Raw genomic sequence first — 18,029 nt, 5'->3', positions numbered from 1 at the left:
CGGGGGTGGGGCGGGGCGGGGCGGATAGTGGAGGACGCCCAAGGGCGGTGAGGCTCCGCCTCTCCCGCCGTCGAAGCGCGTGTGCGCACGCGGAACCCGTTCCCTTTCCCCCTCCCTTCCCCTTCCTTCCCTCCCCTCCCCGTCTCTCCCCAATCTGCGAGTCTCCTCTGAATCCCCGCGAAGTTATTCGCTCATCTTCTCGCGAGAGTCCGGACGGTGAGGAACCGGCTGCTGAAGAGGGGCTGCCGGGCTGAGTGCGGCGGTACCGAGTGTGCGGGCGCCCGGGGTGAGCGTTGGCTGTGCCTCCGTCCGGTTACTCCACTTCTCTCACCCCACGTACTTTGGAACCCTCATTTCTGATCGGAAGGTCTCCGGTATCCTCTCGTTTCTCCTCCCTTCGCCAAAGTCTCGTCTTGCCTTTATCCTGCCCGCTTTCTCTCTCCTCCTCGTCCACCCCCTTCCCCCTCTCCCTCCTTTTCCCCTCCCTTCCTCTTGCTCCTTTCCCCTGGCCTGCTGCCTCCCGCCGAGCTTTCCTCCTGGCTCTTCTTCCCTTGACCTCCCCCTCCCCCCTCTCTCCTTCCTTCCTTGCTTCCTGATCCTGCCTGACTTTCGAGAAGTGGTTTGACCTCTGGGGCCTCAGTGACCTTATCTGTAAAATGAGATTGGTTTATTGCACCCTCCGAGCTCCGCCCCCGCTCCTGGAGTGCGGGGCTCCTGTGCCCGGGGACCTTGGGCGGGCTGGGGCGGGAGCCTTGTGGAGGGGATTATTTGTGGGGGAACCGTCGGCTGGCATGTCTAGTAGAGGAGATGAGTGACCAGGAGAGAGAAATTGGAGTCACTGCAAAGACCTTCTCTCCCCTTCCCAGTTTCTCTTTCTTCGTATTTGTGCCTTGACGGGACACAACTTCAGTGCTGTAAATAGGGAGCTTGGTCAAATCTGAGTCTGCTGAGCAGCTTTTGAGGCCGGGAGCTTACCCCCTACCTACAGAAGTTTGAATTGTGGGCACATCTGCCGGGAGGAACTTGACTTGGGGGGGGGGGTGCGTTTGTTTATGCCCAGGGTAATTTCCTATGGGAAGACTAGAACTCTTCCCTCCCCCAAGTCTCGGTGAAACCGTTTCCATTATTTAGCGCCAAAAGTTGTATGGCATTTCTGTGAATGAAGCAGTAACAAATCTTTCCATCGTCAGACTAGAAAAAAATGGCAATCGGAGAGAAGAGCATTCCTGAATTATTTGTCTCTCTCCAAGATGTGGCATCATCGCTGTCAGTGCTGACCTTTGAAGTTAGAGAGCTCAGATTCTGTCCTCACTGTCACAGGAGAAGGCTAGATGGAAACTATACCACGTGGATATTATTACTGGAACTTTGTACTCGCATCCTCAGGCTAATCCCGAATTCACCTGATTCCTTCTGGAAGTAGTTTTATCTCCATTCCTCTGAGTTTTCTCTCTCCTCGTTGATCCCTTTTTTTCTGTCATGTTCTATTTTTAAAACTCTCCCTTCTGAAATGTAATTGTCATTATCTTCAGGATTTTTCTTCAACCTGCTTTACAGAATTAAGCCTTAGATTGAAATTGAAAGTTTCCAAGGGACCTAACGGTTCAGGGTTTGCTGTCCACAATAAAGTAAACATACACCAGATGACACCAACAACCTTGTAGAAGTGATTTAGGTGTAGGATCAGTCAGAGGTGGAGGAGGGTGTCTTTAACTTTGAGGTCAGTAACGTGATTGTGACTTTATATTTCTACTTCACCTCTTAAAATTACTAAGCTAGCTCAAGTCAAGACTTCTAAGGAAGCTTACTTAGTTAATTTGACTTTTTTCTCCCTATTGTGGAAGTGGGTTTTGTACTTTTTGGACCAATTTGCCAGACTCAAAACTATTTGATTGAAGATAACACTATGTTTTCATATTTGAACTTTTAAACATTTTCTGCAGTGTCTCCTCTGTTACCTAGGAAGCTGAGCCTGTGGCCTTCTTTTCTAGGACTGATATTTAACAAGCATTTTATTTCCATTCACTTGCTATTTGATATTAATTTGGGAGGTAGGGACACCAAGCATTTTTAATATCTTCTAAATTAGTGACCTGTTCCCGTTGGAACATGGAGATATCGTAAAGTGCAGAGCTAATACTCTCTGATCCTATCAATGGAAAAGGAAGCTTCAAAGCCAGCTCCTTTTTCCTCCCTAGAGAGGCCTCCCACTAGGCAAAGCTGGATATTAAGAACAAAGATTTTATGTGCCTATTTGAAGCAGAGGCGCCAGTAAACTGAAATAAGAAAGGAGGATGAGCAATGACACTCTGTGAGGCTATGCTGTAAAAGGCTTGCTATTTTGTGTCTATCTAAAAATTAATATTCAGTATATAAAACAGAATTGAGCAAACTTACTAGATTTTTTTTTTAATGAAAATTGCATTGGAATGTTGTCAGTGGAAAAAAAAATGCTCTGTATGTTATCAAAGGGCATCTTCTATCTAGGAGAAAAAAATGTTTCCTATTTTACTGAGCAGCATTTTCCATTTTCCCGAAAGTAATGAAGAATTTCTAATATTCCTGAAAAAACAACTATTTCTAGCAACTTAGTACTTTACCTTTAACTCTTTCCTTATCCTTGTAATTCAATGCTTCTAAGCTTTTGATTGATTGGCTTTTATGTGTGAAACAGTGATCCTGAATCTTACTAGTAGCCAGATACTTTTGTTAATAATCTCTATTTTTGATCAGGAACATATAGCTTAAAATTTCAATTCTTGAATGTGCTTTTGTAGAAATTTTAAAAATTAGTTTAGTGTTGGGCCAAGAGTCTCTTTTTGCCAATGTACTTTAGTGAGTCAGGACTTTTAAAAATATGGGTAGATAGGGGTTTTATTATTTTGAGGGGCCTCTTATTATTTTAATGATGCCTGCCATTCATTTAGTGTCTTACTTTACATTAGTAGTAAGCTCTATTACCCCTATTTTGTAGATGAAGAAACAGGCTTGGAGAAGTTTAGTGATTAGGGATTATAAGGCATATTAGAGATCTTAGAGGCCATTGTGTCTAACCCCAGAAGTGAAGTGATTTGCTCAGGATCATATAGCTACTAAGTGGCAGAATTTGAACACGGGTATTCTTGACTCCCAAGTCGAGTGCACTACCCATTACATCAAGCTGATTCAGAGAACTGACAAATGGTGCTGAGGTAGATAGATTTTCAGCTGTGCTATTTCTAATTCCCCCATCAGAAGAGCAGGTGAATTGAAGGTGTATTTCCATTAGTGGTCATTTTGTGCTGATCTAATCCATATTCTCATTTTTTCATCTCTACCCCCAACCCAAAGATTGTGAACCCAGAGGTCTGTAATATTTTGATTACTGTATTTGAATATATATTTAGTAAGCTTAAATATGCATTTGAAACAGTTCCGAGAAGGTATTGATAGGCTTCATTAGACTGTCAAAGGGGCCCATTCCCCTTGTGATTAGTGACATACCTGTAGATGAGGAACTAGCTAGGGATAGTAGTAGTCTCTTTGAGTTTTTTCCCCTCACTTGTATGGTTTTCTTTAGAGGATTATTGTGAGAATTTTTTTTAACTTGTAAAATATGCTACAGATGAATTGCTGTTGTTTATAATACCTGGCCCAACTTATAGGTGAAACTCATTATCTGGTACCTTGCTCTGACCAACTTGAATCTCTTTTCTCATTCTCAAGCAAGTCACCACTTTACTATTTCTAACAGGGTAATAATTCACTTACCGTTCACTTGATTAAGATTATGAACTCTTTCAATCTGTTAGTAAATATTTAGTATTTATCCAACACCCACTATATGCTCCTTACGTGAAGTCCTAGGTGATAGTGGGAGATATAAAGAATTTAATATGACTGGCAACCTGGTTGACTAGGAGAATATATACTTATCACATACAAAGATTTTTTAGATTATTATTAATTCCTGAGGTATATTCCAAAGAATAGCTTAAAAAAGTGATAATCATTATTTATTTCCTGATGGTGACAAGTGAATTTTTTTTTCTTTTTCTTTTTTTTTTTAAATTAAAGCTTTTTTTTTTATTTACAAAACATATGCATGGGTAATTTTTCAATATTGACCCTTGCAAAACTTTTTGTTCCAAATTTTCTCCTCCTTCCTCCCATCCCTCCCCTAGTTGGCAGGTAGTCCGATACATGTTAGATATGTTGAAAATATATGTTAAATCCAATATATGTATTTATACAGTTATCTTGCAGCACAAAAAAAAATCAGATCAAGAAGAAAGAAAAAAAAAACAAAGAAAATAAAATGCATTCAAAGAATAACAGAGAGTGAAAATGCTATGTTGTGCTCCACACAGTTCCCACGGTCCTCTTTCTGGGTGTAAATGGCTCTCTTCATCACTGAGCAAATGGCATTGATTTAAATCATCTCATTATATTGAAGAGAGCCACATCCCTCAGAATTGATCATTGTCTAGTTTTGTTGCTGTGTACAATGATTTCCTGGTTCTGCTCATTTCACTTAGCATCAGTTCATATAAGTTTCCAGGGAATTTTTCAAATATATTTTAAATATCAGTGTGTTTTTCCAATATAGGTGTTTGTTACTTGGAAGAGAAAAAGCTAATAGCTGTCTTGGTTCCAGAAGGTACAGAAAATCCAGGAGATTGTGTTTTTTTTGTTTTTTTTTTTTCCCCTGAGGGCTGGTGCTCTATCCTCTGTGCCACCCAGCTGCCCCTGAGGTTAAGTGTTTTTGAGAATATAGACGAAAGACAGTTCTTCATGCATCTTTGACCAGAATCATAGGATTGTAGATCTAGAACTCAATGGAAAGGAGGAATCAAAGAAGCTAGCATTTATTAAGGGTTTGCTTTGTGCCAGGCATTGAACTAAGCCCTGAATATATAAATACAAACAACAGGAAAGACAAGTTACTGTCTCAAAGAGATTGTTTGGCCCAAATCCCTTCACAAAATGAAGCTTTCAGGAAGAACTCACCAATAGAAGAGGAGCAAGTTTTTTTTTTTTTAATTTTTTTTTTTAGTGTTAAATTTTTAATGATAGAGAAATTTTGATGAAGAGAAAACAGTAATAATTTAAATATTAATGACAGACTCCCTCTAAAATGGGCAAGAGCCCCCCAAAAAGGATTGAGAAATATAATCCAACAATTGGCTTCACAAAAATTAAATACATAAATTTAAAAATAAAAGTGCATATAGAGTTAGAATGAGGAACCATAATTTCACTTTACTATGTGAATATAAAGAAAATCAAGAGTTGGACAGAAAGTTTCATGTAATGGGCCAGAATTCTGGAGAAATATACTTGAGGCAAGGATTCTTACAACAAGGTGTTAACTCCGTGGAATTGATAAGACAATTGTTATCATGGTTAGCATAGTGATTAATAGTTCTCTAGTTCAGTATGATTGATTTAAATTTTTTAAAATAGCTTTTTATTTACAAGTTATATGCATGGGTAATTTTACAGCATTGACAATTGCCAAACCTTTTGTTCCAATTTTCCCCCTCCTTCTTCCCATCCTCCCTCCCCACCCCCACCCCATGGACCAATAAGTGTTAAGTATGTTAAAGTATAAATTAAATACAATATAAGCATACATGTCCTAACAGTTATTTTGCTGTACAAAAAGAATTGGAGTTGGAATAGTGTACTATTAGCCTGTAAAGGAAATCAAAAATGCAGGCAGACAAAAATAGAGGGATTGGGAATTCTATGTAATGATTCATAGTCATCTCCCAGAGTTCTTTCACTGGGTGTAACTGGTTCAATTCATTACTGCTCTTTTGGAGCTGATTTGGTTCATTTCATTGCTGAAGATGGCCACGTCTATCAGAATTGATCATCATATAGTATTGTTGTTGAAGTATATAATGATCTCCTGGCCCTGCTCGTTTCACTGAGCATCAGTTCATGTAAGTCTCGAGGAGCAAGTCTTAAAACACATGGGAGTATGAAACCCCAGGTGCTGAGAATTTTTCAATGTCATGGTAATGGAGTTGTGATTTTTGAAGTCCATAAAGTCAGGAACAGGGCCCAAAAGGACTTAAAAGATTATCTAGTACAATTTCTTTGTTTTACAGATAAGGAAACCAAGGCCCAGAGAGATTGATTTATCCAGTATCATACAGATGATAATAATAAAGCTGAGATTCAAATTGAGGTATTATTATTCCCAAATTCACTGCTCTTCATGTAAAACCAACTAGAAACGTACAGGGCCTAGATTTTGCCCTTTGTCTTCCTCATGTTTCTTAGTGGACTACCTAAGTTTAGGTGAACTTTCAGTTTCTAGTTCTTATTTTTAGAATGAATTGAGAATAAATTGAGAAATTTGGTGATATTCATATTTGAAAAAGAAAACACTGGAGTAGCTAAGTAAACGTCTTCAACCTCATTCTTTTTTAATGTGTTTTCTTTATCTTATTCACACAAAATCTCAAGGGACAATTAAAGGTAGACTTCCATACAAAAAAACTTTTGGAACCTTACAAAACTAGATAAAACTGGTTTTTTGATATTTATTTTGGTGAAAGGGGAAATAATATTTTACTAACCATTTCATCTTAAAAAATTAAATATGTGGGGGCAGCTAAGTACCAAAGTAGAGCAAGGAGGATCTGAGTTCAAATCTGGTCTCAGACACTTGACACTTCCTAGCTGAGTGACTTCACTTAACCCCAATTACCTCAGCCAAAAAAAAAATTATACATATAGTCAAGGAAAGTCTGCCAATTTCCCTTCTTTGCTGAGTCACTGATGACTTCTATTCAGATACACAATAACATTTGTATTTTGTGTTCTATGCTTTGACTAAGTTAAGATCTGATGCAAGGAGGTAATTAATCTTTTACTATCATCTCTTCATATAATCTAATTGTATTTTTTTTTTTTTTGCTGAGGTATTTGGGGTAAGTGACTTGCCCAGGGTCACACAGTTGGGAAGTGTTAAGTGTCTGAGACCATATTTGAACTTAGGTCCTCCTGAGTTAAGGGCTGGTACTATCCACTGTGCCACCGAGCTGCCCCAATTGTATTTTCTTAGCTTTCCATCATGTTCTGAGAAGATCAAGGATCTCTCTAAAGAAATTAGTACTTAGTTTAGGAACCTGGGATTATGAAAATTTGAAACAATAGGATTGTTTTTTTAGGGTCTCTCATCAGCAACATTTTTTTTTAAAGCTTTTTATTTTTCAAAACATATGCATAGACAATTCTTCAACATTAGCCCTTGCATAACCTTGTCTTCCAATTTTCCCTCCCTTCCTCCACACCCTCCCCTAGATAAGAAGTAGCCCAATATATGTTAAACATGGTAGACATGTTAAATCTAATGTATGCATACATATTTATACAATTATTCTGCTGCACAAGAAAAGTCAAATCAAACCAGAAAAAAAGAAAAATAGCAACAGCAAAACAAAATGCAAGCAAATAACAAAAAAGAGTGGAAATGCTGTGTTGTGCTCCACACTCAGTTCCCACAAGCCTCTCTCTGGGTGTAGATGGCTCTCTTCATTATTGAACAATTGGAACTGGTTTGAATCATCTAATTGTTGAAGAGAGCCATGTTCATTACAATTGATCATTGTATGTTCTTGTTGAGCAGCATGTTTTTCTAATGTCAACGTCCCTGGGTGCTTAGTATAGACTGTGCCAAAATTCTAATTATGTTTATTATACTTGTTGGGTTAAACCAGATCCAGGTTCTTTGTGCCTCTGTTCAGTACTGATTCATCCTTTGGCCATTAGTTTCAGACTGGTGACATTGCAGCAATGGCAGAGTATGGAATCTTAACTGGTCAGCGTGTGGCAGTGATCTGGGATAGGTCATCTCCGTTGGAGGCTCTGAAAAGTCTGGTGGATAAACTACAGAAACTGGCTGGTGATGAGAGTCACGTGTCTGTGGAAAACATCAACCAACTGTTACAATGTAAGAACTTGTCCTAGACTCTTCTTTAGGGATAGGAGGGTCTGGATGGATGTATGAACTACTTGTTTGTTGTTAATTTGTTTCAGTTATGTCCAACTCTTTCTGATCACATTTGGGATTTTCTTGCCAGAGATACTAGAGTAATTTCCCATTTTCTTCTTCAGCTCATTTTTTAGATGAGGAAATTGAGATAAATAGGATAAAATGACTTAACCCAGAGTCACACAGCTAATGTCTATGGGCAGATTTGAACTCTGGAAGATGAGTCTTACTGACTTCAGTACTCTGTCCGTTCTGCTTGGGCTGTGCTGCTCTAGAAAATGTCTTCAACTCTGGATTTCTGCTTTGCTAATGAAAAACTGGGGTGCTATCAGATTCCTGTTGAGAAATAATAGACAGAAGTATACATTCACTCATAAAAGTACATCTTTATCTTATAACTGATTATAATAGGAGAGAGAAAAAAGCTCATTTAACTAATTTATTCTGGTACCTGATCATAGAAGTAGATCTAGATACATTGGTGAGAATAATAGCAGTGTGAGCATGGATGGAAAGAAGAATAGGATAAAAGCTACAGAGAGTAATAGGATAACAGTAGTAGGTCCATTGAACTACTGTTAAACTGGGGAAGATAGATATCTCTCCTCCCATCTGGAACCTATAGAATTTCTAAGATCCTGGCATACAGAGGAGGATGCTTGCTGGTGGGTCTCGGACATTCTAAGTTTTCATTTTCTCTTCTCAGCTGCTCACAAAGAATCCACCTTCGATGTTGTTCTCTCGGGTCTGGTTCCAGGAAGTACAATATTGCATAGTACTGAAATTTTGGCAGAAATTGCTAGGATCCTTCGACCAGGTGGGCAAGTCCTTCTGAAGGAGCCAGTGGAGACAACCTCAAGTAAGAAATCTGTGTCCTGTTCCTTGAATCTTCATTTGAAGCATTAAACCAAGGTTTATAAGATAAGCTTAAGGTATTTGCTGCTACTCATGACCTGGTATGGAACTATGGACCAGTTCTGAAAACATTTTGAAAATTTAAAAGCTCTCTGATAAAGGCCTTATTTCTAAAAAATATAGAGAATTGACTCAAATTCAAACTCAAATTCAAAGACTTCAAGCCATTCTTCTATTGATAAGTGGTCAAAGGATGGGAACAGACAATTTTCAGATGAAGAAATTGAAACCATTTCTAGCCATAGGAAAAGGTGCTCCAAATTACTATTGATCAAAAAAATACAAATTAAGATAACTATGAGATACCACTACACACTTCTCAGATTAGCTAAGATGAGAGGAAAAGATAATGCCTAATGTTGGAAGGGATGTGGGAAAAGTGGGTCACTGATACCTTGTTGGTGGAGTTGTGAACTGATACAACCATTCTGGAGAGCAATATGGAACTATGCCCAAAGGGCTAAAAAATTGTGCATACCCTTTGATCCTGCAGTGACTCAACTGGGCTTATATCCCAAAGAAATCATAAAGGAGGGAAAGGTACCCACATGTGCAATAATGTTTGTAGCAGCCCTCTTTGTAGTGGCAAAAAATTGGAAACTGAGTGGATGCCCATCAGTTGGAATGGCTGAATAAGCTGTGGTATATGAATGATATGGAATATTAGTTTTCTATAAGAAGTGATCAGCAAGATGCTTTGAGAGAGACCTGGAGGGATTTACATGAACTGATACTAAGGGAAATGAGCAGAACCAGCAGATCATTGTACACGATAACAGCAAGATTACCCAGTGATCAATTCTGATGGATGTGGTTCTTCTCTCTTTTAAATTTTTTAAATTATAGTTTTTTATTTACAAAACATATGCATGAGTAATTTTTTCAACAATGATTCTTGTAGAATCTTATGTTCTAAATTTTCCTTTCCTTCCCCCCATGCCCTCCCCTAGATGGCAAGTAGTCTAATACATGTTAAATATGGTAAAATATATATTAATATATATTTTATATACACAATATATATACACACACACACACACACACACATTTATACAGTTATCTTGCTGCACAAGAAAAACCGGATTTAGAAAGGAAAAAAAAAACCTGAGAAGGAAAACAAAAATGCAAGCAAACAATAACAAAGACTGAAAATGCTATATTGTGATCCACACTCACTTCCCATAGTCCTCTCTCTGGGTGTAGATGGCTCTCTTCATTACTGAACAATTGGAACTGGTTTAAATCATCTCATTGTTGAAGAGTGTGGCTCTTCTCAACAGTGAATTGATTCAGGCCAGTTCCAATGATCTTGGGATGAAGAGAGCCATCTATACCCAGAGAGAAGACTGTGGGAACTGAGTATAGATTTCACTTTTTGTTGTTGTTTACTTGCATTTTGTTTTCTTTCTCTTTTTTTTTTTTCCCTTTTTGATCTGATTTTTCTTGTGCAGAATGATAATTGTATAAACATGTATACATATATTCTGTTTAACATATATTGGATTACTTGCCATCTAGGGGAAGGGATGGGGGCAAGAGGGAGGAAATTTAGAACACAAGGTTTTGCAAGAGTCAGTGTTGAAAAATTATCCATACATATGTTTTGAAAATAACTTTAATAAAGAGGAAAAAAATAAAGACAATTTAAAACCCTTAGACAAACCTAAAGTACCACTTTAAGTTTTACTAGTTTTACACAAGACTTAACTTTTTTTTTTTTTAATTTTTAATCGCTTTTTATTTACAAGTTATATGCATGGGTAATTTTACAGCATTGACAACTGCCAAACCTTTTGTTCCAATTTTTCCCCTTCTTCCCTCCACCTCCTCCCCTAGATGGCAGGATGACCAATACATAAGACGTGACTCTTAATAATTCTTCTATATATCTATTGTGATTTTCTTTTTCTTTTGGATAGTTCATGAAAACAAAGTGAAGACAGCAGCTAAATTATGCTCAATCCTGAAACTTTCTGGGCTTGTGGAAGTAAAGGAGGTATGTTTACAAGTGAGCTGCAATTCACTTTACTAAAACATGAGGTAGAGGGAATCCATGTTGTAAAACTCATCCTTATGCTTCCATATTTTTTCTGCTATATTAACAAATATATATTGCTTTAATGTTTGTTCTTGAAAATGGATGTTTCTGTATTCCTTGTTGTTAGAATCTTTGGGATTACATGATGCAACCCCAATCTTAATTTCTGACTAAGTCACTGATTTCCTCTGATAGAGATCTTTGAGATTTATTATCATTGGGGTTTTTTGTGCCTGCCTTTTTTCCCCCTTTTACATGGTAATCCTGTTTTCTGCCTACATGAGAAGAAGAAATAGTAAGAAAAGAGATATTTGCAAAGCACTCTTACGTTTTGTAAAGATGTGTATTAGCAGAGAAAAAAACTGAATTCTAGTCATTACCATTGTCAGAAATTTAAAATGAAGCATAAATAAATAGGTACTATTTGTGAAGATCACATAGTTAATATCTATATATTCTTTGAACTTTAGGTATGCTGAAAAGGTTATAGTATAAAATGGCATGAGTGAATTTTGTTTTCAATATCGACTAAACCTTTTTTGAATTTTGAATTTTAGTTGCAAAAAGAATCCTTAACCCCAGAGGAGGTACAATCAGTACAAGAGCACTTGGGTTACCAGAGTGACAGCTTGGTCTCTGTTCAAGTCATAGGCAAAAAACCAAACTTTGAAGTAGGCTCTTCTACCCAGCTTAAGCTTTCCTTCCCCAAGAAGTCTGCCATATCAGGTAAGAATAACTCAAGATTATACTAATCCTGTACATTTTAATTCCATGTTAGGCCAAGCAAAGTATGTTAAAGATTGAACTAGTGACTGATTTAAATTTGTTTATGAAAAGAGACCTGATGTTACAAGTGTACCTGGTTCATTTAATTTCTTCATTTTCTTTACAAAGACTAAGAAAGTTAATTTGCCCTGTATGGGAGTTCCCTTAAGATTATGTCACTTTTAAGATTACATTAATTTGCTCAGTTATACCTAGAAATCCTTATCTTGCCCTTTCCCCTTATTACTATTGTGATTTTAACAAAGGAAACTGGCTAAAATTGCAGTATGCAGATAAATTTTCAGATGCTTGATGCTGTCTTTCTTATTATTATTCTGACTTCCCTAAGATCTTTGGAAATCTGTGTGCTCAGGATCACAAAATGAACAAGAGCAGTGTAAACAAACAAACTGTCCTGTTTAAAGGATTTGATCATGCAGTTGTGCTTGGGCCAATTTGGGGATGTACATTTACCTGAACTGACCTGTCTGAAAATCTGCCCTAGAATGAGCTTGTTTCACTCAACTCCTCCTGATCCATATTGTTAATTTTTGGCCTGGCTAATGGCAACATCTTCTGATTGATTCAGAAGTAAAAGCCTTGAGATCTCTTTTTAGCATGCTTTATTTTGGGAGCTGATGTTTGTGGGTTTTTCACTAAAAAGGGGATGAAGCCTGCCTTGTTAATATTGAGTAGTGTGATGCTGAGTTAGTTGGTATCTATAAAGTCACTGTACCTCTAGGAAGAAAGAACCTTTTAGTGTCGCATATCCTGTATCTAGTCTTGATATTTCTTTTGTTGTCTGATTTTAGAGAAACCTGCTGTGGATCCTAATGCTGCCAAACTGTGGACGCTTTCAGCCAATGATATGAATGATGATGGCATGGTGAGTTGGGCCCAGTGCTGATCCAAGTGGTATTTTGATTTATCTTCAACAACCTTGTCAGAGCCTCTATGCTGGGTATGAACAGCCATATATTAGAACCATTACTGCTGGTTGTGTTTTTCTTGCTTTTTGATGGAATTTCAGCAGTGAAGTTACCATCATTTTTACTTGGTTTCTACTTGACTGAAAAGATTTTCTTTTCTTTTACTCAATGTAATAGACCCAAAATGAATGTATTCACACAAAGGCTTTTTGTCACTTTAAAAACATTCTTTTGGACTCATTTTTCAAGAGTACAATGTTTAAATGATGGGGAAAAGTTACTTTTTATCACTCTGTCCTCATTGAACACTTCCTTTGTTACAAAACAACTGATATCTGCATCTAGTTGTGAATGTAACATTCTACACTTAGAGAAATTCTTAACTCTTCTCTGGTTATTTGATTTTTTTCATCCCTTTATCCATTCACCTGCATTTCCTCCCTCCCATCCACAAGATAGAAATTAATAGAAATACTATAAATAATGCCAGTGGTATAGGTAGACTTTATAAAGTGCTTTTTGTTATTTTTGGGCAATTCATGATTAGTCATTTTGTAATATCCAATTTCGTCTTGGCATCCTTCCCCTGTTATCAGCTGATGCTTATCAGGGAGTGCATAATAATTTTAATGTTAAACTGAACTTAACGTAACTAGGAAGGTAAACTTACTGCCCTCAAAATTACTTTTAAATTGTATATGTAAAATGCTAAGCATAAATAATTTTTGTATTATCTATGCTACTGCTTTCCTCTTTTAGTATGACTATATGAGAGCTTCTCAGCTGAGGTAGCTTCTTAGTCATTAGACTAATCTGAAAACGTTCCAGGATCTCATTGATTCCGATGAACTCTTGGATCCAGAGGATTTGAAGAAGCCAGATCCAGCTTCCCTACGAACTGCTTCATGTGGAGAAGGGGCAAAAAGGAAAGCCTGTAAAAATTGGTGAGTATCAGGAAAGGTTCATTACTTTCTTTCAAGGAATGTGTAATAAAGCAGAGAGGAATTTAACTTTTGCAAATATCTCCATGTGATATGGTATGTCTCCTTCCTTTGATATTACCGAGGCCACAGAGAAAATAGTTCCTTTGGGACTAGTCCTATATAAAGAATGACTGGAAGACTGATGGAAAGAAGAGAGTCCTTGGACTCACCATAAACTGTTAGAAGCCATTTTTTAGGATTTGTGAGTTTTAAGTTCTTACACTTTCTTATCTCTTACTTAGCACGTGTGGCTTAGCAGAAGAACTGGAACAGGAGAAAATGAAGGAGCAGAAGAGATCCCAACCCAAGTCAGCTTGTGGAAATGTAAATATTTTGGTAGATTTTCAAAATTCAGAAAGTTTCCAGGCTATATTTAGACTTTATCCTAAAATTGTACCTACATTATTTCTACCTCTAAGTAGTTTACAATTCAAATGATTCCAAGTAAGACAAAGTAAAGCAGACCTATGTTGGAGAAGAAAAGTCCTCTACTTCATGAGGATATTAGCATTCTCAGAGATCTTATAGCTGTTTTGTGGTAGGAATTTCTCCTGCCTCTACCTTTTTTATTTTCATTTTTATGAATAGACTTAGTACTTCACATGTGTATTTCATCACTTATTTTCATTTCATTATTTGAATTTTTAACTTTGAATCTTCTTTGTCCAAAAACTATTAGGTCCTGCACTCACCCATTGCCATGGCATTAGATATTTCTGATTTATCACAGGAACTGTAAAGTTTTAGTATTTTCATCATTTAGTATTTTAGTCTTTAGTATTTTCACCTCTACTGAGGATAAAACTTAGCCAGCTGTGTTATTTCAGAACCACTGGGTGGAAAGAAAGCAGCAAGATTAGGGATTACTTCCTCTTGGTCTTTGAGCTTGTATTTTCTTGATTAGTAGACAGTTTCAACTTTTCTTTCTCTCAACAGTGTTATTTAGGTGATGCCTTCCGCTGTGCCAGCTGCCCCTACCTTGGGATGCCAGCCTTTAAACCTGGAGAGAAAATCATTTTGAATGAAAAAAATCTTCACGATGCCTAAAAGACAAAATCATTGGGACTTGTGGGGATTATTCCATTTCAAAAACTGATTCCAGCTCTCATTTCAGCAACCCTTCAAGCCCTATCTGTTTGCCTCATGCCTCCCTGGTTCTGCCTACACTCTGAGATGGGATCCTAGATGGGTTGGCTTGGTAGATATACAGAAATTTGGGTATCTGTGCTGCTGTGAACCAAAGGACTGAGATATAATCAGCCAGATTAATTTGCATTGGGCTATCTGATTTTTCAGTGGGACTTGAAAGGAAAGTATAGGGAATTTCCATCTAATTAATGCTGGCAGAAGGAGGTATACACTGGAGAAGTTACCTTCTCCATGTTAACATTTGGTAACCTGATCACACTGTATTTGGGACCTGAGCCCAACCTCTCTTGTCAGCTTGGATCATATCACCCTTGAACATGATAGTTTTCCTTTAGTGTTAAACTTCTGTGATGTATTGCCAGATCACAGATCTGCGTCCTAAATTGATTGATAATTTAACTGTTTTATGAGCAAGCACATTTATTCAGTTTGTGGTTATTGGAAAAGATAGTCAAGTGTTGTATGAACTCCTTACAATAACTAGCTTCCAGTCCAAATGGATTTCTGAAAACTTGAACCATTCATATTTTTTAATTAAACCCAGCCTCACTGTCTCAAACCTTTGTTATTGTGATCTGACCATTATTGAATTATTGGAGCTGTTTCCTTTTTCCATGTCTGCGAACTTATAGGTATTAGAATAATGCACTTCTATATAGCAGCTCCACGGGTGTGTGTGTAAGAGAAAAAACTTAGTTGTTACTATAGCATACTTCTTTCTACCAGTTTGTGTGTGAGTGAATGAGAGAGAACTCATTTTGCAATAAGCAACGAAAACACTTTCATCTAAGTGAGGGGTCTAAGCTCACTTCTGTCTTTAGATAGCACATTCATATTATATGTCGTGGCATACCAGGGAGTCAGTGTCATAAGAAATAACCCTTCAATTATGGAATAGAGTGGCCTTTCTTCATCTACTCAGAACTATTTTGTGTGATCTGGAGATCAAGACAAAAACCAGCTGTAATTGGTGCAAGATTCACTCTTGTCCTTCTTGCTAGTGACCTTAAGGACTAGGATCCGATTTTGCCAAATGTTGACAAATGTGTGGATTTAGGGGAACTAGAATTGCAGCTCAGTGACTGGTAAATAAAGTTTTAAATGGTCTTAATCTTTGAAATGTGTGCTGGTTCTCTTGCTTGCATTCCAGTATTCTGGTTCCTGCAAATGTTTTTGTTATGCTCTAAGGTAGGGCTTTTTAAACTTTTTCCACTTGCAGATCTCTTTCACCTGAGAATTTTTCCATGACCCTAAGTACATAGGTATTTTATAGAGAGTCATACAAATCAAATATTTACTGATAATCTTAATTTTGCAAGTCCACATTCAGTTATGAGATCCCATATGGGATCAAAACCTACAGTTTAAGAAGCTTTGCTCTAAGGAAATAATAGTCCAAGTCAGTCTCATTAACCTTAGACATCAACATATATATATGGAGCAGAATAATGAATATGTAACTTCATTGTCTTCCAGTGTTTGAATTCTTTGATAAGGTTGAGAGCAGAATGTTTGTCATTCCATTTTTGCTGAGGAACCTGTTGTGTACTGGTCTTTGGACTCTGGTGAAAGCCACAACTTGCTGACTTGCTATTGACTTTACTCCTTATTTGTTGTTTCCATTATTATCAGGAACTAAACAGGTGTGACTTTTCTTTTTGCTGCAGTTAACAGCCTTAAGTGTACTTCAGAAACAACTACCCTGTCACTCTAAGGTTTGGAAGAAAATAAGTCAAAGAAAGTAGTGTTAGTGGGTCAGGGATGCCAGAGAAAAGACCTGCTAATCTGCAGGGCCAAATTTGATTTGGGAGGTTGCCACATGCACAGCATCTGGAGAAAAGTAGGATATTTATTAAATCTCAAAATCTGGGGTTCAGTGGTATTGGGAGTGACTTTTGAACTTCAGTTGAACGCTTTTTTTTTTTTTCATTTTCTGATGCTGAATACTTAATCTTCCCAACCATATGATGCTGGAAAGAAGTTACTTTTATATCTTTATCTTCTTTCAATACTTCTTCCTCTATTCCTGCTTCTTCCCCTCCATCTCCAGTGAAACTTACAGTTAGTTTCATTGAATAGAATCTTATGTCAGAATTTAGTCCAGTTACATTGCAGATGAGAACTTGTTGCAATGGATGTCATTCAGGGAGGTGGGCAGATGCTAGATGGAAATCTGATCTAATCAATATAATAAGAAACAATTTCACTGTTTGGAAGTGACCTCTATGGCGATCTAATCCCATCAGTATTTTTTTTTTTATTATTTTTTTTTATTTAATAGCCTTTTATTTACAGATTATATGTATGGGTAACTTTACAGCATTAACAATTGCCAAACCTCTTATTCCAATTTTTCACTTCTTACCCCCTACTCACTCCCCCAGATGGCAGGATGACCAGTAGATGTTAAATATATTAAAATATAAATTAGATACACAATAAGTATACATGACCAAACCGTTATTTTGCTGTACAAAAAGAATCAGACTCTGAAATATTGTACAATTAGCTTGTGAAGGAAATCAAAAATGAAGGTGGGCAAAAATATAGGGATTGGGAATTCAAATTCCATCAGTATCTGAAAAGTAACCTCTACCACACAATTGACATGGCTGCCTTTGCTTGGAAGCTTTCACAGAGTTGGAGCCAAGTATCTCTTGGGGCAATGAATTCCAATTTTGGAAAATTCTAGTTAGGAAATGTTTTCCTTCTATCAAGCTAAATTTGTCTGTGCAGTTTCTACCAGTTGCTTCTAGTTTTGCCCTAAGATGTAACAGTTCTTCAGGGAAGCTCTCATGTGTCTCACCCCTAATTCCCACATCTCTCCAGGATAAATGTCTTTCTTGAACTGCTTGTCATATGGTGTGAACTCAAAGACTTTTGCCATTCTAGTCAACCTTTGGACAATGGCCTTCCTAAAATGTAGCACCCAGATCTCAAAATATCCTAGATATTTGACTAGGGCAGAGCACACTAAGATTCATTTCTTGATTCCTGGATTCTGGGTCTTTCTTAATGTAACCTGGGCCCCATTAGCTTTGTTGCTTGCCATATCACATTTTTTTCTTGCATTTAGCATTGAAAAAGATCTTGGAGATTATCTAGTCGGCTCATAGAAATTAAGTGACTTGCTTAGGGTCACAGCCAGTTGCTGTATCCTTTGGTTCCAAATCAAATGCTTTTTCCATAGTAGCATGAATGGGACTGGAATTTGGAGAAACTATGGGTTATTCTTGACTCACAAATCCTTTTTCCTGCCT

General features: G+C 37.3%; 1 protein-coding gene across 5 annotated transcripts; it reads left to right on the top strand.

The window, feature by feature from the left end:
• Nucleotides 1-13: 13 nt before the first annotated feature.
• CIAPIN1 (cytokine induced apoptosis inhibitor 1) lies at nucleotides 14-15,889 on the top strand. Of its 5 annotated transcripts, none has more exons than XM_012553847.3 (10): nucleotides 14-286; nucleotides 6,099-6,178; nucleotides 7,768-7,948; nucleotides 8,697-8,849; nucleotides 10,825-10,901; nucleotides 11,501-11,669; nucleotides 12,521-12,594; nucleotides 13,466-13,581; nucleotides 13,863-13,944; nucleotides 14,557-15,889. In XM_012553847.3, the coding sequence occupies exons 3-10, from the start codon at nucleotides 7,792-7,794 to the stop codon at nucleotides 14,665-14,667; spliced, it is 939 nt and encodes a 312-aa protein (XP_012409301.1). In that variant the 5' UTR covers nucleotides 14-286; nucleotides 6,099-6,178; nucleotides 7,768-7,791; the 3' UTR covers nucleotides 14,668-15,889. The 5 variants fall into 5 exon arrangements, with proteins under 5 accessions (XP_012409301.1, XP_031810426.1, XP_031810423.1 ...); XM_031954563.1 differs by having other exon boundaries at nucleotides 43-216; XM_031954566.1 differs by lacking the exon at nucleotides 6,099-6,178 and having other exon boundaries at nucleotides 42-216.
• Nucleotides 15,890-18,029: the final 2,140 nt, after the last annotated feature.

This window comes from Sarcophilus harrisii, chromosome 2 (assembly GCF_902635505.1).
Source record: "Sarcophilus harrisii chromosome 2, mSarHar1.11, whole genome shotgun sequence".
Lineage (NCBI taxonomy): Eukaryota > Metazoa > Chordata > Mammalia > Dasyuromorphia > Dasyuridae > Sarcophilus > Sarcophilus harrisii.
This window is presented reverse-complemented; position numbering and strand designations above follow the sequence as displayed.

What these genes read in the sequence shown, in the direction of transcription:
- CIAPIN1 (XM_012553847.3), top strand. Translation starts at nt 7,792, where the DNA reads ATGGCAGAGTATGGAATCTTAACTGGTCAGCGTGTGGCAGTGATCTGG. An exon ending in CAAGAAGTCTGCCATATCAG is followed by an intron (nt 11,670 to 12,520) that starts GTAAGAATAACT and finishes GTCTGATTTTAG; the next exon opens with AGAAACCTGCTGTGGATCCT. An exon ending in ATATGAATGATGATGGCATG is followed by an intron (nt 12,595 to 13,465) that starts GTGAGTTGGGCC and finishes AAAACGTTCCAG; the next exon opens with GATCTCATTGATTCCGATGA.